Consider the following 27908-nt stretch of genomic DNA (forward strand, 5'->3'; position numbering starts at 1 on the left):
AGACAAGTGCGCAGTGCGCGAAAGAGGCATGGACGGCAGTGGTAAATCAAATAATGGGCTGGCCACGCGCGGACTCACCGCTCACCTCCTGCTGTGCGGCCCGGTTCCTAACAGGCCACGGACCGATACCGGTCCGCGGCTCAGGGGTTGGGGACCCCTGTTCTAAACGACCCGTGGAAGCAGATATCATGTAACTAATTCTGAGATCACTTCAAGTGACCTCTGATCCACACACTAGGAGGCAGCACTTTTCCCATACACGTGACAGTAAACTAATATTTTAAATTCTCAAAGCTGCAATGTAGTAAATTTAAGTACAGAACCAAAATAAAAAAAAAATTCTGTAGTCATTGGCGACCTTATAGAGACCATCAACTCATTACATTTTAGAACCCGGTTAAATCAGAATTTACACTTGATTTTGGGTGAGGCCACGTAATGGTCTGGACAAATTAGTGTCATGAAGACCCTCCACCACCCAACATAGCTAAACAAATTACATTGTCACGTCCACAAGAATTTGATGCTACAATTTTTAATTTTGCTCACCAGTAAGTTGAATTCTCACAACCGAATTGAGCAATTAGATCCCAGGATTTCAGCGGTGCCAGCTCAGCGCGCTAAACCTTGAACTGAGCCACCTGGCCACCTCCATGGAGCAATTTTTGTTTTTGCAGTTGCTTAACAACAGTTGCTCATCAATTATCCGGCTTCCAACATTATCCAGGGGTTCCTGGACCGATCCGCAAAAAACGGCAAAACCGCTCCAAATGCTGTAACCAGTCCAACAATTGTCACCATGTGCGTGACAAAAAAAGTAGCTATGCTTGATTTCAGTGTTACATGTGTAATGTCTCTCGGAGAACACGAACTGTAGACGGTTGCTTTATTTATTATTTAGCGCGGTTCATGCATATAACTTGGCCAGGGATGGCATGCAAGTGGCGATGACGTGAAGGCAGCGACGACAGGAAGACAGCAATGACAACGACAACGCAAAGACAGCGACGGCCCGCAGTCGACCCCGATCGCACGGCAGCCCCGAACCTTGCCTCTCGCCTCCTTTTATCCCCGGCGTGGCCCTCACTCCGCCCCCGGGCCACGCCCCCTTTCTCAAACTATCTGGCCCGTTCCCGAACTCCCCAGATGGTTCCCCCCTTGTCACAACTTGCCCTCTATTAACATCAACCCCTGTAATTACTACTCGTGACCGCTAGGCCACGCACTGTCCCTGCACCCGCACTGTCTACACATCACACACGCACTGTCTCTACACATGTATACAGTACATTATACACTACATACAACGTAAACAATGAAAATACTGCACGATACACATCACCCCATGCAGAGTCGTCGAAATTGGAGTGGTAAATACGGTACAGTAAATGCAGTAACTTTTTTTTTACAGGATATTTATTTGTATCTATTTTTGTGTTCATTTATGGCAACTTCATATAGTAGACAAATTTAAAAGACATAAAAAACAGAAACAACACCTCCCCCCGAAGCTGCCGGATAATCGATGACCTCCTGTAGCAATTTTATTAGAGCGTTATTTTCTATCTCACGTAGAGTAATTGATGTACAGTACCACGAGTGTAGCCCATCGAATCACATTTTCGCACCTCCGATTCGCTTGGTTGGCGACGTACGGTGCGAAAGAAGTTCAAAATGCACGCATTGCACGTACGGCCAATCTCGACTCAACAACATAGCAAGCCGAGTCTGCGAATTGTGTATGACCTCTACTGGATAGTATGTGATACAAACAAACCCCGACTTGACAATGTCATCAAATTAATGTGTTTTTATGCAGCTTAAAGTGTGCACGTACGCACGTGAGTTCTGAGAGTTAATAGCTACGCGGACTATAACACATATGGGGGACACATCGAATGCGTGCGCTGAGAGGCATTGCGAAATGAGAACTCCGTGGATTTCTCAGAGACGCCCCACTACGTTGCACAACATCAACAAACACAGCTGCTGCTGCTGTTGTCATCTCAACCGTTCCCCGAGGCCATGACACGCGCTTTGCTGCGTAAATCCGCTAAGAAGCACAATCGACTGTTTGCAACAACAAAAAAGCTTAACCTGCAATCATGCACTTACTCAGGCTGGACACGAAGATTTGTTTCGGATGGGCTAATCTCATGAAAGAAGCTTTCAAGCCAGAAGCTTTGTCAACCCAGATATATATAGCCCAGTCGGCACTAAATACGAACCATCCATTGTTTGTAATACTAGCTACATGTAAGGCTGTATTGAGGGAAATTATACATTCATTTTGTTTTGCTGGATTAAAAAAAAACTGCTTCCTATTACACAATCGCTTCGTATTACCGACACCGAGAACACAATTTTCACTATCTGCTTGCAGCCTCTGCCACGTGCAATCCAAGCAAAATATAATGCAACGACAAATACTACACGTTTCACGTATTAACCCTCATGTAATCAGACTGAATTAAGAATAAACACGTAAATAACTCCCACCTCACCAAGCCATGCAGATTATCGCCACCACCTCCCTGCATGTCTGAACAAACAACCCAAACAATTACCTGGTTGATATGCAGCTTAACATACTTTCTCAAGTAATTACCAGCACCTGGAGCTGTTTTTAAATCCTTTATATTAAGTTCACTTGCTTGCGCGCTTACGACCGTGCAAATCTTTCGGTCGTTTTTTAACCCACTTCCCGTGATCCAATCGAGCTGACATTTTCCACACAGACTCGTTGTGCGTGACAATTTATTTTCGTGAAAATTTTTTCCAAAATTTTACACTTTTAGGAAAAAAAATTATATTTAATTTAAATACCAATGTGATAAAAATGAAACTCTTACTCAAGAAAAATAGAAATGAATAATAAAATAAAACCGATGCCACGCATATAAAGGATTTATAGTGAAAAACTTAGTTTTTACGGGTTACATTTTTTATACGTACTGAAGTAATACATCCATGCGTGGTCAATGCATGTTACTGCGCACATGATAAAATATGTTTGTTTCGTTTGTTTGCTGCATTGAAATGTTGAACCATAAAATAACTAGTGAATAAAATGTTACTGACAAATCCATATATATGTATTTATACAGAAAACTACCAAGCCACCTTGCGTCTTTCTGAAGGGTGAGCAAGACATTCTACGGTAATGGCCAACGACTGTTGTTGTTGTTGTTTTATTACCACAGACAGTGTCTGTCCATAAAACACTATTCAGAAGCGACACAGGTTTAATATTCACAAGTTTATCCATAGATACAACAAATAAAAAGTAAGGATAGTGCTTATCTCCTCGTTTTTTGCCCCGAGTTTTCCGGTGTAGATTCAAATTTCCCACTACAGTGGCCAGCTTCTCCACGGGACAGACACTTTTGACAGCATACAAAGTGGTACTGATTTTTGTTATCAACCTCGCAACAATGATGGGCTGGACAAACCCCTGAACTGGAATTGAAATTGCAGCCTTCCAATTAATTGTGTGCGGAGGACTCTGTGACACACCCACCCATCCGGTATGATTTACAACGATGAACGTGCTAGACAGATAAAAACATTTTCATACCAGCCTTCAAATGACGTATATTCAGCATGTAACCAGTAACAAAAACTAACAACAGCATTGTATGACATCACGGCAGGATTTCAAAATGGACGTCTACACTTTTTTGTAATATAAAAAAATCACTGTAATATAATTTATTAAAAGTGTTTCCCCAGCTGGAATGTCAGAGAAGAAGGCACGTGAAATAACAATGAAGGTCAATGAAGGTGTAGCGTAAATATTATCCCATGGAAAAACATGCTGCTAGTTATTTGTACAAGCAGATCCCTTGTAAAACGTGTTTTGTAATACGTTTTGAGACTAAACCAACAACATTTCGCATTTCCATCAGATTTTTGCAAATACAAATGTGGTGGTAGGTCCATTGGTTGTAATGATAACCCGAGTATGGAATTCTTGGTTTAAACTGATATATGCATTTGTAATTAATATGTATGAAATAGGTGTGTGTAGATGTTTAGAGTGCGTATGCTAGGCATGTAGTGATGAATTGATTAATCAGTTCTTCTTTAATTGAAATGGATTCATCTGTCCATTATACACGTATCGAATCATGCATGTGAAAATCGACTATTTACAACTCATGCAAAGTATATGTCAACACTACTGAGACTAATGAAGAGGATACAACTGTATACACCAGGTAGAAAGAACTAAATCAATACAAAATGGAATTGCAAAAAAAGGAGACAAACATAAATCGATTCTTTAATAGAATTTTGGGCTGGATTAGTTAGTGAAAATTAATTGGGTCTCGGTGGAGAGGGGCGAATCAATACTTGCTTGGTATATGTACATGTGTGTGTATGCATCAGAGCACTCAAATATTGTGCGTTGGTATGACACTCGTGTACAATATTGGGAGGCTTCCTCACATTCTCACGCTGACATCATAGCTCGCACATTCCTGAGATGAAATTACAGAAGGAACGACCAAATTTTCTGTTTGCCTGCAATGCTATGACAGCATCCTCTCTCGACCCCTACCCCTAAGCTGGTGGCAACTACTGGCCAATTAAGTTTACGAAACTATGATGGCATCACTCTTCCTCCTCGTTGTTTGTGACATTTAAACTGGCAGTCACGTGGAGACAAGCCAATCTTTTTTGTCTCTTCCCACTGTTTGATCCCGATTGTCCTATCAACGTCACGAGATAAATAAGAATGCATTCAGAAATTTCGCATGGCAGGGCAGGGAGTCACACCGCGGGAGGAGAACAGTCAGCGGAAGGACGGACCACAGAACTGCTTCTGAAATTTCTTAAAGTGACCTTGTATCCGCACAAGCAGGCAACACTTTTGCACCCGCCTTTCGACAGAGACAAATGTTCGTCGCATGACGGTGAGGCTGAGATTTGTTTTATTATTACGACTGAAATCTAACCAAATTAAGTCTCAACTCGTGTATAAATCTTGATATGAAGCTTTCGTGACTGCATGAATCCATACTCTTTGGTTCTTTCGGTAAAGTCACGTAGGTATAAAGTTATGGATTTATAATTTTTTTTGCACAGACATTGGAGACTGGACAGAGCCCATCAACTCGCTGCACTTCAGAACCGGGTTTAATCACGGGCATCTGGCCAAATTTTAACGCCCAGGATTTCAGCGGTGCCAGCTTTTGCTCTGTCACCTCTATGCTACCCAGCCGTCTGTGAGGCTGGCAAATCTAATGCTCTCCCTCCACCCCCCGCTTGCCAGTGTCATGCATTGACCATCTCCATACTTGACAGCTCTGGTGTATAAACTAAACTTTTTTTATTTAACAGGTAAGGCCTACTGAGTTTTCTAGCTCTCTTTCAAAAGCGACCTGGCCACAAATGACAGCTCAACGAAGTGACTTATTACATGGACATTTATAGCAGCCAAATACTCTAAACTCATATTGATTCGAAATGTGGAACGAAAATTCCGGAGGACCCAGAGAAGAAATCCACACGACCACAGGGGGAGAGACATGCACACTCCAAATATACGGGTGTGACGGTCGGGATCGAACCCACGACCATCCTGCATACCAGGCGAGGTAGTTAACACCTCGCCTTCGGCGCCTCCTGCAGTGTGATGGATTCACAATTCTCCCACTCAGTAGGCGTTTCTCCGGCGAGGCTTTCCCACTGGAATCGTTCGTTTGCAGAAGCCAACCTACAGGGACAGACACAGGAGAGTCAGCAACTCTACCAAGTGAGCAATATTTCTTACACCGTACACTGTGCAAATATGTACGAGTCTTCTTAATAAGTGCCGAAAGTGACAGTATCTATGGATTTATCAAAGATTCATTCATGACTGGATGAGTGCAGAAGCAGATACATTCTTTGAACATGAAAACTGAACACAAATACAGTATTTAAATTTCAATGTCACTTGTAATACCATCAGATCTGTGGACCAAGGCATAATCATCAACCATGTTCTATCAACTGCTGGATAAAGGATAACCATACCATCACCATCTGTCATGGTCTCAAAGTCCCACAATCCATCTCTTTCCTGCATATCTGCCGTGATTATCCTCTTCTGGTATGATCCTTCACTTCACTCCCATTCTGTCATTATTCGTGATCACTGTCATATTTCCAACCTGCGACAAGGCCTGCCTAAGTCCACTTACTTTTCTTAGCAAACAATATTATTCTTATTCGTTCCCTGGTCCAGATGTTCTTCTTTCAGTTTCTAAGTATATATCCCATCATGTACCTTCCCATGCTTCTGTAATGTGCACTGGTTGAACACGTTATTCGCTCGCGACAATAGTATGTTAGAATGTGGATTAGCAATACAACATGAACGTCATCAAAAATGTTTTACTTTGAAAAAGGATTAAATCGAAAATTAAAATATGTGATCTACAAATGTGGCATCACAAAATACATCATGTTGCTAAATGCAAATCGTCAACACATGCAGGTATACTGAACCTATATATAATTGCATGCAACGTCCACTCCAACCACAATGACTACTTAACTACAATGGCAATTGTTAGAGCTGCTGTAACTTCCTACACAGCCACAAGCCCTTCCTGCCGTCAGTTGCCATGTATGTGCTAAAATGTCACACGCGATGACATTCTACATCAACACAACGGCAGTTGTAGCTTCATCATAAGAAGGATAGTGAATACCAACAGCCCATCCCACACATTTATACTTCAAGTAAATTCCCGTTCTCCATATAATTTACACGCACAATGACTCCGCTGCCCTAATTATGGAGACGATTCAAAGCGGGTGATTTTGCAGCCGGTGCGTCATTACTTTGCTGGCTCCGTGAGTCTGCGAGAGGACACGAGGTTGGCACCTTTGTGGGTTCAGCGTGGGCGTGCACCAGAGGACGCAAACGGGTTTGATTCCTTACCCGTACCCGTACCCGGCCGCACCAGGGTCGCAAATGAGTACCCGTTCCCTACCCGTACCCTACCCGAAATGAGTGACAAACAGTTACTCACCAGTGACTCACGGCCTACCCGCACCCGTACCCGGCCGCACTAGGGTCGCAAACGGCTACCCGTACCCGTACCCGGCTGGGTACGGGTAGCAGGGTATAGGGTAGGGTACGGGTATTGGGTACCCGGTTGCGACCTCTGGCGTGCACCTTGCGCTCTGCATGACGTGTGACAGGTGGTGCTGCGAGCTGCGAGCGTACCTTCCAGAGAACGAACGTGATGGCGCTGAGCACGAGCACCCCTGCCAGAGAGCTGAGCACAACGCTCCACGTCACAACGTCGACCGCTTCTCGCAGCTCGTACTTGGCGTCCGCGGTGACCTGCAGAACCAACCAAGTCCACGCGAATGTCTAAACCAAGGAGGGTCATTTACCTCCGCAAACAACGCCGACACTAAGTGGTGCGAATCATCAAGTGCTCTGCTTTTGCATTCAAGCAGTGAATTACTCCAATTGCAGGAATGCTCCTTAAAGTCTTTTCCTTTTCAAAATCGTTAAATCTTTGTTTCTGTAAATTAATGATCGAGTTGCACACAGACAATGCGAACATCACTAATTATGGGGGTGTTTGAATAACTACAGCAAAGAAATGAAAGTCCATTTTTAGATAACAGCGAGTGCCAACAGGACAAACAGATGACTTTTTACAGCTGAGAAGCATATTGAATGTGTGTAACCTTTTTTTCCACCAGTAAATGACATAAACCCATTGAGACATATGAAACAACATTGCCTCTTCTGAAACAAGTTACCCTCATTCTTTTGGCTGGTCCTTAACCCAAGACTGTACCAAGACCGTCAAACAACCTTCCACCTTAAGTTTGATTCGGCGGTTTCGCAAAGATATAAACTTGAAGTGGCTAGTTCTGGGATGTACGTTGGGTGTGCCAGAACATTAAATCCAAGCTTGTTCCACAGTACCGTTATTGTGAGTACGGAGAGTTGCCTTGAGTTAAAGCATCATCAAATGGCCCACCACTCCTCCTCTCATCATCGTAAGCATGCTCACATCCTCATTGCAGCTGTTCCACTCGTTTATAAATGTTGTGCAGGTTCATTATTAGGTCAATTTGAATTGTCTTTGCGATCTCAGGGAACATTATACGTTGTTGTATAATGTAGAGTTGCGCAAGGGTGCTACCATCTTCACCACATATAAGTAAGTACATTTATAAATGCGCAACTCCTATAATCACGAGTGTGCAATAATCGTACATTGTATCAAGAGTCAATGAACGGAATATTGTACGCAGCTACCGTAGTTAGTAATAACACCTGCCCGCCAGCTAAAAATGGGACTGTATAAATAATAGTTCACATGAGTACCAGGGTCATGCTCCATTCACTGCAGGTCTAACAAAATAAAAAATGCATAGATAATATCATTATTAAAAGTTTCTCTACTTCTTAAAATAACTTTGTAAATGTTTTGCTAGTAGGTGTTTTGGATTTTCTATAACAATCAGGCTAGATTTTCTTAAGTTTCTCTATGCTAATCAGTCTAATATATTGCAAAAACTTAAATATACTGCTATTATAAATTATACTATCATGGGGGTAGATGTGTGATACAGTGATTAGCACGATTGCTTCTGGGTTCAGGCCTTGTGGGTTTGAAACCAACCTCAGCTCCACAAATACTATCTTAGCCCCCTGATAATAATTTCCTGATAATGTGATATTCTTACTTTGTGGAAAACTGACACCGTTTTCCAATTTGTTTGGAGCAAAGGAGCACACGGCATTGACAGAGAGGTGAGCCGTGCGCTGATCACAGGGAAATTAGGAATATTACCCGCATGAATTTCCAGATTAAACCTATCGACGACACATGTTTGGAGATAGAGTTTCGTTTATGACAATACAACACTTGCCATAACAATTGTCATTGTTGAGTAATGAATGGTGATAGTGATGGGCACGCTAAAACATAGAGTTGGCTGTGTCGGGTGGAGGTGGGTTTTAACAACACATTTATATATTTATGCGATCTAACCCAAAAACCTCTTATGGATGATATTGGTCGCGAAAGCCTACATGGTAAACATAAAGTTGGCAAAGGAAAAATATTTTTACCTTTTTTTTAAATGGGTAGTGAAATTTCTAATAAAAAAAAATACAAGCCGTGCGGTACATTTACATGCACAATGACTAACAGAATTACAGCCTTTTCTACAGAAAAAAACTGGCCTTTGTACCAAAATGTAAATTTGTGCCAGAAATTGAATTATCCATGGGGCAGATGTAATTGTATTTACTTCGTGCTGTGGAAGCACTCATGAGTGATTAGGTTATACATTGTCTGGGCACCATTTGAATGAGGTAGTTTTATTCAGGGGGGGACGGTATCCTGGCTCCAAAATGTAGAGACAGCACCTGCCTGTGCTTAGCTGTATATTCTGTCACAACTGCCGATGATGTTTAATTCTGAAATTATGATCTTAAATTAATATAGTTTCAAAACACTTCTCATGAGCATGCCAAATTGTGATGTGTGACTCTCCTCGGAATAATGGTAAAACTGCGTAAGTGTTCGGACACCCAGACATACGTGCGCACACTCAGAAACACAAGACATATCCCAGCCCGCCCTCCCCCCTTTTCAGTAGGATGCAAGGGGGAGACTATTAGACCAAGAGTCACGCTGGCTTTAACAGGTGCTCTCCACCACCGTGCATACATGCAATCACGCGCAAACACGCACGCCGCGCCACCAGGACATTTCGCGGCACTTTATTGCATCGCGGGGTAATTTAGTGCGGAGATTGACGGAGCAAATCCAATTAAGCAGCGCGGAGCGTGCGCGTGCTGACCGTGGTGCGTGTGGGCCCGCCGTCTGGGGCGACTCCGTGCAGCGTGACGCTCGCCTCTGCGTCGAGCTGCACCCACGCCGCACGGTCCTGACAGCACGCGCGCACAGGGAGCCATCACGGACAGCAGCAGCAGCAGCAGCCGCAGCTGCAGCAGCAGCAGCCGCAGCAGCGGCGGCGGCGGTGGCAGAGGCAGCGGCGGCTCAAGGGACAGGCGCTCAATAACGGCAGAAAGGTTCCCCCCGGCTACGACGGGACCCAGGGGTTGTCACAAACAAAATACTGCCGGACATCAAAGCTAATGCCGGACCCTCTGGGAATGTTTTTTTAAATAAATGTCTGGCTGCAAAGTAAATGTTTGCGAGTGATGGTCATTAATGATGAAGGTGGCGGGGAGTAAAAAAAAAAGACCGATAGATTTGGTGTTAGAATTATGATGAGGGTTTGGAGTGAGATTTAGGTTACGGTTAGGGTTAAGGATGGGATTAAAATTACAGTAGGGGGAGGTTCTATTGTAAAAAAAAAGCACTCGCTGCCCACGAGGTAGTGAATTTGATTTTCAGTCCGTGGTCAACGCGGCCACCACCCCCCGTGGTCGATTAAAGGGAGACAGCCGTGGTCTCTCTATGGAGAGGCTGACCTTCATCATTCACTGCGTGGAATTTCCATCTCAACTAAACTATGAGCTATTTTTTTTATTGTACTAGATAAAGCCCACTGGGCTATATTTTTCATTAGCGACCTGGCCACAATTGATAGCTCCACGAAGTGGCTTATCGTGTGTAAATGTACAGAAGCCAGATCTTCTAAACGCATCTTTGCACTCCACAAGCCGACAACCAAATCACCCTGAATGCATTGATGGCCATCAATGATGATGAGTGCTTCCCTGTGTCTAGTTGGTGTTCTGGTTAGAGTTCATTCTTGGATGGAAAAGGAGGGTTAACTGGAAATCAAGGTCTTCCACGAAAACTGCATTTAATGACACGAAACATTCGATGAGGATCTGGCATTATGTTGAGGTATAACACTGTTCAGTTTCCCATCTAAAACAAGGAATTTCAAAGCTGAGCAACTTGTGTTGATATAGAAATAAACGTATTAGCTCACACTTAGGTCTTTCTAAAAAAACTGTGCTTTAGTTTTGTAAGGAAAGCTTTAAAAACATGTAAAAAACCTTAAATTAATGGCACTTGAGCTCAACCAAAATAATGGACATTGGGAAGTGCTGACATGAGCCTGAGTAACCACAATAAATTCGTGTTTAAATGAAGTCCATTTCTCACCATTTCCAGCACGCGTGTGTCCAGCAAGGTCCTGATGTCCACATCACGAACACTCCCCTTGTGCAAGCTGCCGAGCGGGCAGGTGATGTTCACACACCTGGCCATGCCACCGCATGTCTACAAGGCAAGTCACGGAGGAGCACACTTTATACAGCACGTACATTTGAAAATCCTTTTCCATTTATTGCGCATCAATCAATCATATGATATTTTATTTATATATATCTATCTATCTATCATTGATATTCAAATTTGCAAAGGAGAACCAGGATAACATAAATTACGAAAAGTCAATTCAATGTACCTCCACGTTCAAAAGAGCAAAGAGGCGATGTTCCTCTATGACGGTGGCCATAAGCCATTGGTAGAAATTCTGCCATTCCTAAGCAAACCCACTCTTAACTTGACACGGAACCGCAACTCGTTTTATAAACCCTGGAGGGATAACGGGTCAATCAACAAATTTTTATTCTCAAGTTTCCACGTGTGAGTTGCATGCTCTGCCACAGCATCGCCTTCAAAACAATGTGACATGATCTTTAGCATTCCATTACAGCAGGCTGCAGACTCGGACTATTTTTAAAGAGGAGTTCTGTTTGCCCTGGACAACTATTTGATGGTCATTTTACTCACCACTTTCAGGTGCTTCGAATTGATGATGTTGAACAAGTTTTGAAAAAATCCAGGGTTGCTTTTCACATCCGGGTGGTGACAATTTTCAGCTGCACCGTCAATTACACAATCGGCTGCCTGGCCTCCTACCTGCGAAGAGAAAGCACAGGTGTTTACTTACAATAAAACACTTGGATCCGAGGTATTTTATTTTTAACACTGAAACAGTCGTTTTCCACTCCACAAGCCGACAACCAAATCACCACGAATGCACGCGATTGGATCGTTACTCAGACGCTATGCATGTTTAACCCTGGTTAGCGACTGGATGGGAGGCTGCCTGAGAATGACAGAGGTGTTGTCGGCTTGGGCTGTGAGGTGGACAGATAATGGGAGTACAGAAATTGATCCTTCCATCTCTCTGTTAGAAGCCTTGTGTGTTACCCCCATTGTATGTTTGTGTGTGTTACTCCTCTTTTACTAGAACTGTACAGGTATTGATTATCGAGTGGTTAGTATTGTAGGAGGAAACTGGATAGTATTAGTATGACTTACTCCTCGTGTGCTTGTGCATTTATCCATAAACCTACACGTTAGCGATCACTCCCAGATATGTCTTTCTAGTTCTAAGCAAGATTTAGTAAATTACACTATGTAACACAATTTTTTCCCCTGGATAGTAAGTGTTCTTTTTTAATTGGTTATGCCTAAAAAGTTTAGAATATGGCTATTATTCCCCACAAACTGTGCTTTTGTGACCAGGACTTTATATGAAGCAATGACACAAATGCACACCACGTTTTCCCATTGAAAATAGGTACATTTCAAAATATCACTGTCCTGGTCACAAAAACCAAGTTTGTGGGGAATAATAGCCATTTTCTGTAATTTTGAGGCATAAACAATGAGGAAATAACATTACTACCCAGGAACAATTTGTTTTTGTTACACAGTGTTATTATTATAATGAAACAAGTTTCTAGGAATGTTTATTAAAAAAAAGTTTAAAATTCCAGCAAAAAAAACGACATTTAAAACAGGTCTCATCAACTATACAACAAGCCTCACTGACACGTGATGTTCGTTGATTTTAATGAACGATTGTGTCACGTGGAGGAAGATATCGGTATTAAAGTGGCAGTGTAATATATAACTCCACTGTATTTTTCGATTTAAAGCTTTCGTGACTGCAGGGATTCATCTTCTTGGTTCTTTCGGTAAAGTCACGTATAAGGGAAGTAATACAATAATAAAACATAATAAAAAAATTCTCACGACGTTTCGGCCACAATGCAAGCAGCCGCCCTCAGGTGAAAACCAGGTCTGTCGAGGCGACAGCGTCTCATTCAGACGCTGTCGCCTCGACAGACCTGGTTTTGTTTTATTATGTTTTATTTTTATTATTTTATTACTTCCCTTCTACGTGACTTTACCGAAAAAACTCCACTGTACTCTGACATTTATTTTTTTATAAATAGATATGCCATGCTGATGCATTTCACATAAGTAAATGCCACCCTCCATGTTTACCTTGTTGAAAAAAATTGTCTTGGGAAATCTTCCCATGGACGGCTCTCAGTCCACAAAATTGTCTATTTCCCCTTCTTTTCAACAATGAAGATATTTTTATCATAATATATAAATGTCAAGAGACAGTTCAGCACACCCATCAGTGAATGTTAAGAGTAGATAAACATTCTCATTTGCATCGAATTAAACAGGTTATATATTATCCCAAGAGTATATTCGCCAGCGATAATTCTTTCTCCTTATCAAATTAGCTTATCTGCAAGATTTTACAAGAGCACATATTTTAATATTAAATGAGTGTGATATTAATCCCTTCACCTTTAATCCACAAGAAATGAAACATTTATTAAATAATTGTGAGAATGACTTGCGCTAATTTTGCGCAGTCAATGCCTTTAACCCGCAGCTCTGACACGGGTATGGCCCATCCAGAAAGGGAACACAATCACACGAACGCTGCCTCTCCATTATTCATTCACTTATACATCCCAGTGGCTCTGGTACCCTTCGGAAGTGTGCATGTAAATGTAAATCAGTGAGAATATTAATGGGGCCAACGATGGCATGCATTGCACAAGTTATAATAACGTGTTGTTGCTACATTTTTTTGTGAAGTTGAGCTTAACATCACAACGGGTGACAACAATAATGAGTAGACATAGCCAAGTATAATGTACATTCATTTGCCTGCACCTCCGATTCGCACGGTTGGCTACATACGATGCGAAAACAGTTTAACATTTAAACATACAAATGGATACTTGGGCATGGGATGTTTGACAATGGTGACTTTTGTCGCGTCCAATGCTTCATTCGAGCAATGCATAATCCAATGTAATAATGTCAACAGTGTCGCTTTGTATAGTATAGTACATAATCGCGAGACTCTTTATGCATTCACCAGGATATCTCACCCGCCTTTATACAATAATATCCCAGAATAAACCTCAGTCATCCGTGCTATCTGACTGAGAATTGCCGAAAGTAAAGATGCCACCCCACAATTTATTCCTCACGCTACTGCTGCCAGAAAGGGCCTCTGCTATAGGGCACTTTAGAGAGTAACCCAAGAGGCTATTTTGACCCATTCTTCCATGCTGGCTCGGCGATTTTAGCACTCATCGGCAAATTATCGAATCAAAAGGTGTTCTTCATATCTAGAGAGGCAAGGCATTTCATATACGTGTATAATTGGGCAGAGGAGAAGGTGAGAGGAAGTGGTGTATTTCGTGTGCACCTTGGTCTCCAGTACAGAGAACAGCTTGGGAGTGTTGCTCGACACTTGCCCAGGGACCAGGAGCTGCACCCAGGCCGCACGCACTCTGCTGGGACCCATATTCGTCACCTCCAACAGGGGAAAACATCAGTTTGTTGACGATAGTGAAGCACCAGCTGGGGCAAACACAGCCAGGGTCATGGACATAATGAGGATAATATGGACGAGGGATGCGTGAAAATCAGTGAGACTTTTTTTTTTCACCCTATCCCACAGGCTGGGGGGGGAGATGCCAACTTGGTTGAAGCGTGAGAGATGACAAAGAGGAACAAGGGAGAGAGGAGAAGTGGTGGGAAGAAGAGACGTTGATGAAAGTCAAAAAAAAAAGTCGGTGTCTTCCTGCGCAAACAATGGCCACTTTAAAATTTAATACACTTGGGTAAAGGCTTGGGAAGATAACATGAAGCGGACAGAATTATAACATTCACTAATAAGAAGGAATGCACACATTGATGGACGGTCAGCAGACAGGCGTGTGGGTTGGGATACCTGCTATCAGGGTTTAGAGGAAACTCACCTTTATTGAAAAGATGACCGTCTGTTGCAAGCACTCTGAGGTTTGGTCCCCCTTGGCAGCTTTGCCAAAGTAAAATAACGCTGGAGACACCGTTCTACAAACAAACAAACACAAAGTCATGAGATCCACAGTGTGTTTGGAATAAATGATGTCGAGTATTTTAATTCGCTAAAATAAATCTAGAACTAAACTTTGTTTTACCAGGTAAGGTCCACTGAGCTCTATAGTTTTTTTCTCTGCAGCGACTTGGCCACAAGCGATAGCTCAAGTACGTGGCTTATCATGGGTAAATTTATAGCAGCCAAATACTCTAAACAGCACGTTGCTTCTAAATTTGGAAGGAAAAACCGGAGGACTTGGAGAAAACTCCACGCGACCACGGGAAAAACATGTAAACTCCAAATATACAGGTGTCAGGGTCGGGATAGTTAACATCTCTCACAGTTTAGAGAATAGACATTTTGGAATATCCTTATTGTTGGGCATAGCTAATGTTTAATTGCAGCCATACAGCAGTGCTGAAAATTAAATAGTCCCATTGCTATGGTCTATCCAAAGCATAACCACTGTTGATATCCAAAATTTATGGTACAAATTTTTTTCATTCATTTTTCAGTTCTTAGGGCATTAGAGTTCTGTGCTAATGGTAAGTGACGTGGATTAGTCGCAGGGCATTTCTTCAGAGGTTATAATTCTTACCCATTGATGATCGCTGTAGCTGCATTGGTAACGTGGACCACAGCCTTCTTGTAATTGTCCTCTAGGGTGGAGTCTGCTTCAGGAGTCTCACTGCATTCAAAGCAGAACAACCACAGCCCATTCAATGCCACGTCTCAGTTTCTTATAAAACAGGACTAGGACGAAAAAAACTCCCTTAGATCTCAAGTTGAGCATGGTCAGTAATAGTTAGAAGTCATAATCGACCTGAGTTTCATACCTGACCAAAGCTCACATGAGTCACAAGCGATTTCTGAATTGGTCCTGGGCCCTTTTCTCACCAGCCGATCACTGGCGAAGTATGGTCAATTAACCTCCATGGACTCTTTTCGATTTAAAGCTTTTGTGACTGCAGGGATTCATCTTCTTGGTTCTTTCGGTAAAGTCACGTAGAATAAAAATAATAAAAATATAACATAATAAAATAAAACGTCGTGAGAATTATTTTATCATGTTTTATTTTTTATTATTTTATTATTTCCCTTCTACGTGACTTTACCGAAAGAACCAAGAAGATGAACTCCATGGACTCGTCCCCTCCCTACGTTTGCCCTCTCACCTTACTCTACTCGCCTCAATGTGTTCTCTGCAGCAGCAAACAAGCGCTGTTGGCAAAAGCTCTCAACCATCCTACGCTCAATGGGAAGTCACTAATTCTCTGCTGCTACCCTCAAAGTTTAGTATTCTCACCCCCAACCATCCGTGCCACCAGCTCCCTGCTCCTGTTCAAGTCAGACCTTCTTCTGCCTAAAACGGACTGCATGACATCTGTAAAGTGACTACAACCGGACATTATTTGAAAAACGTAAACACATCCCTTTCATCCCCGTGATGCACAAATCCTGCTTTGTGTCTAGTGCCTTAACATGCACTTGCATGTACATGCTCTATAAATCCAAATTCTATTGATATAATGTGTTATATATTAGTATTTAAATATAATATGATATATTACGTTTATTTATGCCCTCATTATTCATTCCCGTAGGCAGGAGAGCGGTAAGTATGATTGTGTGTCACCCTTGTGCAGGACAAATACAATTTATTGTGCCAGATCATTAACCGTCGTACTTTTGTTAATGTCTAATTTATTTTGAAGAGAGAATCATTAAGTTACATTAACAGTATTGTCCATAAATCAACTCCCTTCTACCGATCCTGATAATAGAGAGGACCTGAATATAACACTATTATACATCTCCATGCTTACAATAAAATTAGACACAATGCAATTACCAAGGTATCAATTGTATGTTTGGTAAACAGCTCAAGTTTGGTTCAATTTATCTACTATATAGATGTTGTTGTTGGAGGGGGTCTGATATTCAGTGCAATTACTGTTTGCATAACTTTCACAATGCTCAGTAAACGTGGGTAAGTTCGTGTAATATATAAAAGAGCAAATCGGGAGATTTGTCTGCTTCGGTTCAGTTACAGCTCCCTGGGGCTAAGCTCCAGAAAATATCCTCCCCCGCACCCCGACCCTGCTATATTCTTGGTTCTTTCGGTAAAGTCACGTAGATAGAAATAAAATAAAGAAAAAATTAAATGAAATAACATTTTCTAAAATTAAATTGAAAATAATCAAAGCAAAAAACCCACGACGTTTCGATCGCCTGATGAAGACCGCTTGTGTTGCGATCTCTAATTTTATTCTCATTTATTTTTATTCTATTTTCTATCTACGTGACTTTACCGAATGAACCAAGCATATGAATTTCTGCAGTCACGAAAGTTTAAAGTCAAAACCCCACCATGATGTTGAAAATATTCAATGAGAAATAAATCCCTGCCTGCACAACTGTGGCGATTCACGCTCATCGACTTAAGAAGAACGGGCTTTATTTACCCTTTCTGGCAATAATACTGACGGTGTTAAGATGTTTAAACACCAAATAGACACGCCCATTGCAAGGCACAAAGTCTGCGTTCACCACACAGACTTGTGGCAAAACATGGAGACCAATATTCTCTGATAATTGAATTTAAAGGTCTCTTAGATGTAACTGTTCAAGCCGAGCTATTAATGCTTCGATATTTGCATTTCCTTTGTACTCTTCGCCTTTTGTTGTTCTCTGGTCTGGTGAGACAAGGCCACACAGAAGACTGTCTCTGGTGTAGGCCAATCCGTTTCAAAGACGATGCATATATTATAATCAGAGCATATTTGTTTGCTTTTTATGCCACAAGCATGTGTGGTTAACGCAGAATTTATGCCTTGCAATCGGTATCTATTTAGTGTTTGAACATCTCAACACCTGCGTTATTTCTACGGCATCATTTTGATACTGGAAAAATAAGGTCCCGTAGCTCAGTGACTTTAATGTCAATACTAAATTATTCTAGCGTCACATTTGATAGGTCTTCCAGATTTTTTCATAAGGAAATTTTCCTCTTTGATACAGGATTCATCAACAACATTCATGCTGCCTAATCCAATTCACCACTGAATTCTGCTCATTCTAAAAGAGATCGAGGAATCCATAGCACCACGAGAAAATGTGTGCCGAAGAGAAGACAATCGTCAAAATGCACACTGGTAGGTAAACGGCCTCATCGCTGTCCTGCCTTCAGGCCAGCTCATATTCCAGCAGGTGGGTGTCTCATGTATGGCTTGCATCACCTGTCGGCCGAAAATATCTTTGTCAAATTGGATTAGCAAGGTCACCAATTCAACATCCCGTGGATAGTGCCCGGCTTGCCTCTGAAGTGGTTGGAGCACTTACATTTGTAAGTCTCACGTAATAGAGGTGGGTGTCTCTCAAGGAATACTCGTAGCAACGCAAATCATCGTGTCTAGGACATTTTAATTGTACATCAATATTAAAACAGAAAATTATTGTTGTAAAAGTGTGAAAATGACGAAGAGCATGGGATTTTATTCTCACCTTTTCACAGATATATTAAACGGCAACTCTCCCTCATCCCCGGCAAGCATGTTGGTGTCAAACATAATGCCGACTTTCCTCTGCAAAGGAAAATGCACACAAATGCATGGTTAATGTATATATGGGGAACTTCTTTTTCACAGTACATAGCCACACGTGCTAATCGAACCATTCTGATGAATGCAGATGTGCTTTAATGGTGACGTGCAAGCGAACAAGGTTGTACGAACCGTTGAGTTGTGTTCAATCAACTGGGGTCCTAAGGTGCACACCAGCGACGAAGCTTTAGGTGCACAACTATGAGGATCATCGCCCTGCGAAATATGGGAGCAAAACAATTCTCAGCTTATATATTTATGGAACAAAAACAGCACTCAACGCACTCATTAATAACACCGTGGGCTAAAAAGCAAACATACAATCGGTAACGTCTGGGTAATGGCTCTTCTCCATGGCACACATGAATAGGCCACAGGACGATACGAGTTGGAGATTGCACTTGACACAAAAGGTGCCCGATGAGAATGAACATTTTCAAAATTATTTCTGATTACATACTCTTTGGTTTTTTCGGTAAAGTCACGTAGGTTAAATAGAAAACAAATCAATTAAATCATGACGTATCGGAGGCAACACAAGCCTCCGTCTTCAGGTGGAACCGTCACAGCAAAATTACTGTATCACGTGAAGAGAGCTCTAAGAAACACGACCTTATATACTGATTTCTGATTACCAATTTTCAGTCGATAGCTATCAGCAGCATGAGTGTGTATCTCACAAGCACCGGAGTTGGACCCTGCGTGTCTTTGCTATGCTCGTGGCGCTCCGTTCTCCATGCCACTGAATGTGGGTGGCACCACGATCGTTGAAGCTGAAGGAAAAACCTATCCTCACGATGGCACTGGAACACATTCCTGCGGAGGGAGCTGGTAGGAACGTTGGGTTGCTCGGTCAATGGCCAGGGTCAACGGCGGCGTGGTGTATTCCGCAAATATGCCCGACTGTGAGGGCGGGCACAAGCCGGCGTGAGTAGGTTAAACGTTGAGTTTTATAAGGGCATCACGGGGTGACCAGCCCCTCCCCACCTATCCACAACCCCCACCCAGCCCCACCCTCCCCACCCAGCCCCTCCCCACTCTTCCCACCCAGCCCCTCCCCATCCTCCCCACCCAGCCCCTCCCCTCCCCACCCTCCCCTCCCCACCCAGCCCCTCCCTGCACGACGGACACAACAATCCCATGTGGGCTAGTGTAACCAGGAGGTTCCTACCAGTATAACCGGACGTGTCCTCTCTTCCTGCTAAGATAGCAAGACAAAACCCTCATATCCTGAAAGAGTGACCCCCATTTTCTGAAGTTAGACCTCACAACGTCGCATTCTTTATCGAACGTATAATAGGATATTAACTTGTGACATGGAATGGTTTACTTTGGTGCTGACAAATGACTTTGATGCTTAAACTACTCAATCATAGTGAAAGGGGAAACAGAGTCTAAGTCAGACTCTATGAGATACACTGTGCTATGATACAGTTATTAGTGGAGTATGAAGACCCATCAGTGTTAACATTTCTCCGATACTCCCCGAAAGATGCAAGACGGCCGTTTAATTAGCTGAGCACCTCGTGCCTGCGGTGACAAGTGCTGCTTGCACCTCAGCACGATGCATTTGCACAACCGTTCACACGCAGACCAGAAACATCACCAGCAGCAGCGAACAACTCGAGATAAACTGCACTTCGGTACGACGAGAAATCACTGCTTGCAAACCAATAGCTGATGTTATATTTATAAAGGCGAGACTCATTAAACTACGGTATATCGCCGGGACTATCAAATCAGTACAACCATGGTTTTTGGTAGATTTCCGCAGTCATGTTGCCTAGAGGAATGTCCTTGTCGAACTTCAATGACTAAACAAGCACTTGGATAGACTGCAGCAAAGTGTGAATTATGTGTAAATTAAGTGCACTTTTTTATGTGGGGGGGGGGCACCGTGGTTCATGCACTGAACTTTATGGACCCAGTGGCAGGCGTTTGATTCCCAACAGTGATTCACATCAGTGGTGCATGACATCTGAATTTATCAAAGTGGTAAAGTATGGTCAAACAATCCCCATGGCCAATGGTGCGTATGATGAGACCTTCATCCAGCAGTGAATTTACAAAAGGAACTGTGAGCTACGAGTTTAAATCGTTTTGAGCATTTACTATACAGCACATTGCCGGATCTCAATATTGAGTGCATTTTCTTGAATGGCTCTCTCATCCGTGATATCGGAATATCAAGTATCATGCCTTGTCAAGAACACAGTGGAGCCAAAATTGGTCCAACATTTGCCTTTTAATAAGGTACATGTACGAGGATACTTTGACCCAGAAGCACCAGGCCAATGGTTTAAATGCTACATAAAAAAATCACTACCCATTCTACAAAGAAAATTAGGTTATTAGTTTACATGGTGTTGTATGCTTGGATAAGACAATGCATCCCCCTCTCCAATGCAGCAGAGCTCATGCTGGTGCTAGGGGGCACTGCAGAGAAGGGCTATGGAAATAGACTTCAGACTGAGGTCCGTTTTAAACCTGTGGACATTAAAGAGCACATGTAACTCGTTGCTACACTGCAAATTAGTTACTGCACATAATATCCAAATGGAGGGTGAAAAAATTATCTTGCAAATTTGTTAAAAACCAATGTGTCCCCTGTGGGAGCTTAATGTCCCTGTAAATGAGGTATATTCATCTCAATGGATCTATCCAGAATTAGTCTCCAAATAAAAAGATTACATTTAATTGCTGTCAGTAAATCAATGCACGTTGTCCTGACAGGGCTGCTTAGATTGAAAACACCTCCGGTTTTGCACGGTTGGCTATTTACGGTGTGAAAGAAGTTCAACATACATACGTACAAAGCGTACACGTGTGGGCAGACCTGTACGAGAGCCTTGATGTAGTGCAGCGGCCGTGGGAAAGCCACAGAGAGGGAAGGACCGTGTGCAGTGTCTCCGCGGTTGTGTACGCTAACGTGCATCAGCAGTGTGCGTGTGTTTCCAGCCACCACGTTGTTCCCAGGATGCTCGGAGCTACACAGAATGACAGCACAAAGACGAAGATTCTGTACGGTGCGAAAGGCGTTCAACACATATGCATACACACAAAGATCACCCGTGTAGCCTGAACAGACTGTTGGGGCAAGTGCTGTTAATGAGCAACTAGAAGTGGCACACGAGGAGGTGGGTGGCCAGCACCGCACCCGGCAGCATTTGTCTCCCAAAGGCGGCCGGGCACCGTAAAGCATTTAATCAAGATAATTATTGCATATGTCCTGCTATGACCTGCTATGACATATGGATCACGAATGCCAACGTAGACATAAAATAAAAGCCCATATGTTTCGCAAGAAGCGTGGAGTAGTGCACGCTTGGAATTCGACCGAATGACAGGAAGAGGAACACATGGATTCGAGATCTGTTTAAGTAACGTGGTCTTGGGCAGGACACGTTGTCTGGAAGGGATTATGACCGGTGGCTGAGCGTACTGACAAGAGTGGCAGCCAAAGGAGAGATCACACTCGAGCAGACATCGAACTTAATGCAGCAATACACAAATGGACGAGATTGCATACCCAGAATGAATAAACGCGACCTCCACCCAGAGGTCAGGTGTACAGTTTGTGTTCACAGAGTGGCACTGGAGCAAAGTCTGGAACACATTCGCAAAGGAGAAAGCAAATAATACAAAGCATACATAAAACAAATCAATCTCCGTGAATATCGCGCCATTGTTGAATAACAATTGTGCCGAAGTTATTCATTTTGCCGAGGAAAGTCTCACAGAGTTTTGAGACTATCTTTCAAATAGGTCCAGCTGCTTAGAAGAATTGACTCCGACTGATGCTCCTGCTGTTGTGGAGTGACTCATGCAGCCAGCTATAGCTGCAGAGTTTGGTAATACATGTTGTTTATGTCGTTTATTGTGAAAATTCGCTAACAGTTCCTATGCTCACTGTTTCATTGCTTTTATGGCTTTATTTTGGTGATTTTCGAAAAGTTTTTCGGTTTGGCCATGTTTGTTTGTTGTAGTACAGAGTTAAACGGATGGCCTTAATCTAAGTTGTCTTGTGGTTGTTGTTGTTGTTTGCTTTGCATCCCACTGGGATTTTTGCACACAGTGTTGGTGTACGGTGCTTTTTCTGCAATATTTTGCTGTCTATTTTCTTGGATTTTCTGTTTGCACATATTCACTTTAAAATGTTTTCTTGTTCATGTTTTTGTTTTTTTTTGTTTGTTGCGGTTGCACCCGATTCAAGAGCCGAATGGCTCACAGGGCTATACCTAATACATGAACTTAAACTTGAGTGTGTGGTGCGGAAACCGCAGGGGCCAGAAAAAAACCACCACACAACACCGCCGTCTCCTGGCTACCTCAAAGCTCCACGTCTGCAACACGTGGCACGCCTTGGTGGTCACCCAACCAAGCCCGAACCAGGCCCGAACCTGTTTAGCTTCAAAAGATCCAAAGAGATCAGGTGCATTAATGGTGATTTTGTCATAGATAATTGGTAATGTGGTATCCTCCACCACATCTATCGTGACAGTATTACTTTTTACCACTGGCGCTTAAGCAACAAATATGTCTAGATAGGTCACCACTCTAGAATGTTTGCCTCCAGTGTTTTTACACAGACATTTAAATAGGTGTATTATATATATATAAAATCTGTTTTTGCGGGGAATATTAGGTTTGTTGTAATGATTTATAAAAAAAAATACTTTCATGTATGTATACTCTGTTCGTGTAAATCTCAAGGTTATTTGTTAGAATGTGAAGTTGATAAATGCGTGTGAATATATATTATTGGAATCGATAATTGATGTAATTAAATCAGGACTTTTTCTGCAAAAAAAACATTACTGTATTTATATATATTAAACACAATCCCTGCTATTGATATCAGAACACGACCACATAGTATATTTTATCAGTACAGCTTGCGAAGCAAGCTTTCCTGTAAAAAAAAAGTTCAGTAAAACACGTCACTCTGCTTTTATAGAAATGCCTAATTATAACTAAGTTTCAGTCAATATTTATGCCTCAGGGCTCGCATTGCAGTAAATCTACTGTGTACATTCCAGATGGTTTAGGGATGGCATACCCAAAAATGGAACTAATGCTAATTAATACAATTACAAGCACTGCTGAAACTCTTAGCAGATTACTAAAGCCTGCTTGAAATAGGCCCTCCCAAGTTCTCCAGGCAGTGTAGATCACTGAGCATGTGGCACATGAGAGGACTTTTTCTGTGAGTTGAGAGTGTTACTTGGCTCATTCACATACAGGATGACACGGAGCGGTGGGGGGGCGTTAACGAGTGTGGACTCTAGGAGGCGCGTAGTGTCTCTGCTGTCTGGCTGACCTGGCTCCAAGCCACGTGTCCCTCTGCTCTTGGCCGCAGCATGGGCTGGAGGGGAGGTGGGCGGACATCACTGGGCCTGGCAGCCACCGCAAGGAGGCCATAGGTCACCTCCACCACCACCGGTTGGAACACATCGACGACTTCCCGCTGGAAAGAAGAAAATTGTTTTAATATGTATGTTGATCTTCTTTCGCACCGTACGTTGCCAACCGTGCGAATCCGAGGTGTGGGGGAAGATAACCGACTAAGGAAGGACAACAAATTAATCACCTAACTTTATGTTTTCCCAAATAAGAATTCTGAAATGATACCCAGGTCCAAAACATATTCTTTCCTTCCTCTCACTGGCATCTCGCTGCCCCTTCAGGCGGGTGTTCCACGCGCATGATCTCAGAGCGACCCGCCAACCCCACCGTTAAATAACTGACTATAAGCAGGCGCATTGCTCGAACTGGCCCCCGGCTCTCAAGGGGAAGATACCCTACGAGCCAGAGTAGTGTGCAGCACGAGCCAGCCGGCATGGCTCTGCTAGTGCTTCATTCCATTCATGATTGTTTCCTGCACCAGTTAGACTGTGAAATATGTTGTACAAACAACGTGTTTCCATACTGTTATACCTTTTACGTGATTAATAAAAATGTGGCTCATATTTAGATTCCTACTTAATGTTAGGTTAACAAAATAGGCTCGAAGAATGTTTAGAAATGTACAGCATCACAATACGAACAAGAATGGATTACTGGGTTTCCAAACAGGGTCAAAGTTAGAATGCAATGCTTTTTTTCTTGTTTTTATTGAACCCAAGTCAAGAGTCATAACAGAGGGCACATGAACGTACAAGTAAAGCTTACGTGTCTTGTGGTTTCGCTGTCCTGAGTCGTTTTTCGTCCATAAACAGGGGCTTGCTAATCAATGTGTACGAATGCAATGCTTATTTTAAAAGGGCCAGAATTATACTTAGCCGTCATGACCAGACTGGGTCATGCTAGATTTGAAGCTTTCGTGACTGCAGGAATCCCACACCCTTTGGTTCTTTCGGTAAAGTCACGTCGGTAGAAAATAATAGATCACGACGTTTCGATCGCAACGCAAGCGACCGTCATCAGGTGAGACAATCACAGCAGCAGTCTCCCTGCTGGGTAGAAAATAATAGATCACGACGTTTCGATCGCAACGCAAGCGACCGTCATCAGGTGAGACAATCACAGCAGCAGTCTCCCTGCTGTGATTGTCTCACCTGATGCCGATCGCTTGTGTTGCGATCGAAACGTCGTGATCTATTATTTTCTACCTACGTGACTTTACCGAAAGAACCAAAGAGTATGGGTCATGCTATTTATGCAGCTGGATGAGGAATGGTCCTCATCGAGCAGTGGAATGACAAACGGCTGTACATGTAGAACGTCGGTTGTTGACTTACGAATCCCGCGTGCAACAGTCCACATTTTGTGCTCACATGCTATTGATGGCAAACACGAGGCAAGGGGCCTGCCTCACCGCCCTGCATGTGTCATCGTAGACTAAATGCCAATGCCCATTTCCCAAAATGTGTGCGGTCGCACGAGAGCGGGTGACAATGCAGCCAACGCTCTCGCACTGGTCTGGGTGTGGCTGCGAGATGGATATCTTCAATTCCCCCACCGCGGTGCCACGTGCCAGCGCAGAAGGCCACGCGTGGCACGTCGGTTATCGTGGGCTGATGTGTGTGTGGGGGGTGGGTGCGTGTGTTTTATTTCGTGAAACACAAAACCCCAGAGTTGTGAAGGACTGACCGCGAGCACGCGCGCTCAACTGTGTCAGCGCGTTTTTGTGAGTTGGAAAATACTGAGCATCAGATACAAGTATAACCCATAAAAACAAAGTTTTTCACTATAAATCCTTTATATGCGTGGCGGCTAGAGTCCTCTCCTCCTCTGGCTTGAGATGGCTGCCACCTATGGGTCAGATGATTGCATTGCACCATTAAGCAATTGGTAATTAAATATAATATTTTTGTCCTAAAAAGTGTAAAATTTTGGAAAAAATTTTCCACGAACATTAATTGTCACGCACAACGAGTCTGTGTGGAAAATGTCAGCTCGATTGGATCACGGGAAGTGGGTTAAAAAACGACCGAAAGATTTGCACGGTCGTAAGCAAGCAAGCACGCAAGCACGCAAGCAAGCAAGCGAACTTAATATAAAGGATTTAAAAAGGGGACTGGCTCCACACATTTCCAGCCTCATTGGCGATGCCAGAAAAAAAAAACCGTCGTCAGTTCCTTGCACTCGACATGAAGGCTCACTTTGTGCCACAACTACAGATTGACTCTTATTCCCGTACTCGTTATAGCCGAAGGGGATATTTCGAATGCTACTGTCAACCAACTTTAATAACTATACGTGTGCATCATTGCATCATGTGCCCAATGGAAACACTAATATGTTCTCTGAAACACATACGGGGACTCCTCTACTTACGAACGGGTTTGGTTCCAGTGGTCTGTTCGTAAGTCGATTTGCCCGTTAGTCCTACTTTACTCCTGTTGATTCCAAACATGTTGTTCGGCATGTACACTAAACACGGGGAATGGCTTTAAAAGTTGTATAATCTCCTGTAGATGCAGATGCCACTGGTTCTTAGTGGTCTGCTGATGTAGATGCCACCACCGCCATCTATTGCATGGCTGTTGAACTATGGGACAGGTTTGTATCTCTGAAAGTTCGTAATTCGAACGTTTGTAAGTAGATGAGTCCCTGTATGTTGCTTTGACAAATGACGCATTTTCTCTGTGCGAGGACATTAAAATAAACAGCGTTGTGAAATAGAACGTTTAGCTTTAATTTTACGATTGTATGATGATTACAATAATACTATAGGGCTGCGGTAATTTAATGTATGCTAAAACTATCAGTGGCGGCCGGTGGGTATGAATATTGGCAGGACACAGAAAGCCCATTAGGAGGCGGTAATATATAAATAGTACTGTCAAATATTAATTTGTTTGAGCACAGGCCAGGGAGAGAGGCTATCGTGTGTCACCGCATTGGCCAGAAAAAAAACAAATACTGGAAGTGCATTCATGAGAAAAATCCCTACCTGCTGTATTAATTTAAGTCGCCATGCAATTCCTTCACAGCAAGTGGTCGGGCTGCCCAAAAAGCAAGCAACTTGTGTACTCACTCGCATGTGCCTAGGTAGTACTGCACTGGCTTGTTAACTTTCCTTTTATGATCAACCATTTTTGCCACACTCTGTTCAATGCAGTGTACAACATTAAGTAATGTACAAGTTGTTAACTTTCAAATCTGGAAGTTTTATTTAGCTTTCCCTCTCAAATGTCGTTTCTTTCTAGTGGGGCCAGGCCAGCCACCACTGATGAAGATGGTCAGCTTAGCTATTGTACGCTGTACTCTATTATTGCAGTCTCTGCTTTGCTCTCTGGGATGTCGCGACATTTACTCTTTAACACAGGCATTCGCCAACGCAGCACTAACGAAAAGCCAGACCTGAGGAGACCTTTCCCTTGAAACCCACAGCCGAGATATTACACATGGACCTTTTTTTTCCCCAAAACCTTATCATACAGCTCAGAGAAAGCAGATTATATCTTTGAAAAGATTAACACTTTTTTCGTGATTGTGCGTTGGCAGTGGAGCACAAGCACACATCACAGAAATTTAACAACATTTGTCTGTTACACTGCCCTGAAAGGGGAAAAAACAAAAAATGTAATCGGTGATGTTTTGGGCAATGGCCTTTCTTGTATGTATGTTGAACTTCTTTCACACCATACACACCGTATGTAGCCAACCGTATTAATCGGAGGTGCAAGATATTGGCAAAATCGA

At 42.8% G+C, this 27908-nt stretch overlaps 1 protein-coding gene across 2 annotated transcripts in view; it reads right to left on the reverse strand.

Moving 5' to 3' along the window:
- Positions 1 to 869: 869 nt before the first annotated feature.
- The window catches only part of LOC144729028 (integrin alpha-9-like), a 43436-nt gene continuing 16397 nt past the window's right edge, over positions 870 to 27908 (reverse strand). For both annotated transcript variants that reach the window (XM_078608863.1, XM_078608869.1), the window contains 13 exons: positions 24079 to 24225; positions 22288 to 22364; positions 21595 to 21745; positions 18891 to 18974; positions 18661 to 18740; positions 15755 to 15844; positions 15056 to 15149; positions 14500 to 14607; positions 11754 to 11882; positions 11121 to 11237; positions 9838 to 9924; positions 7226 to 7345; positions 870 to 5722 (listed from right to left, as the gene is read on the reverse strand). In XM_078608863.1, coding sequence (XP_078464989.1) covers positions 5663 to 5722; positions 7226 to 7345; positions 9838 to 9924; positions 11121 to 11237; positions 11754 to 11882; positions 14500 to 14607; positions 15056 to 15149; positions 15755 to 15844; positions 18661 to 18740; positions 18891 to 18974; positions 21595 to 21745; positions 22288 to 22364; positions 24079 to 24225 — 1344 coding nt within the window. In that variant the 3' untranslated portion in view covers positions 870 to 5662. The remainder of the gene's footprint in view (positions 5723 to 7225; positions 7346 to 9837; positions 9925 to 11120; positions 11238 to 11753; positions 11883 to 14499; positions 14608 to 15055; positions 15150 to 15754; positions 15845 to 18660; positions 18741 to 18890; positions 18975 to 21594; positions 21746 to 22287; positions 22365 to 24078; positions 24226 to 27908) is intronic.

Source organism: Lampetra planeri, chromosome 2, assembly GCF_965212315.1.
Source record: "Lampetra planeri chromosome 2, kcLamPlan1.2.h2, whole genome shotgun sequence".
NCBI lineage: Eukaryota > Metazoa > Chordata > Hyperoartia > Petromyzontiformes > Petromyzontidae > Lampetra > Lampetra planeri.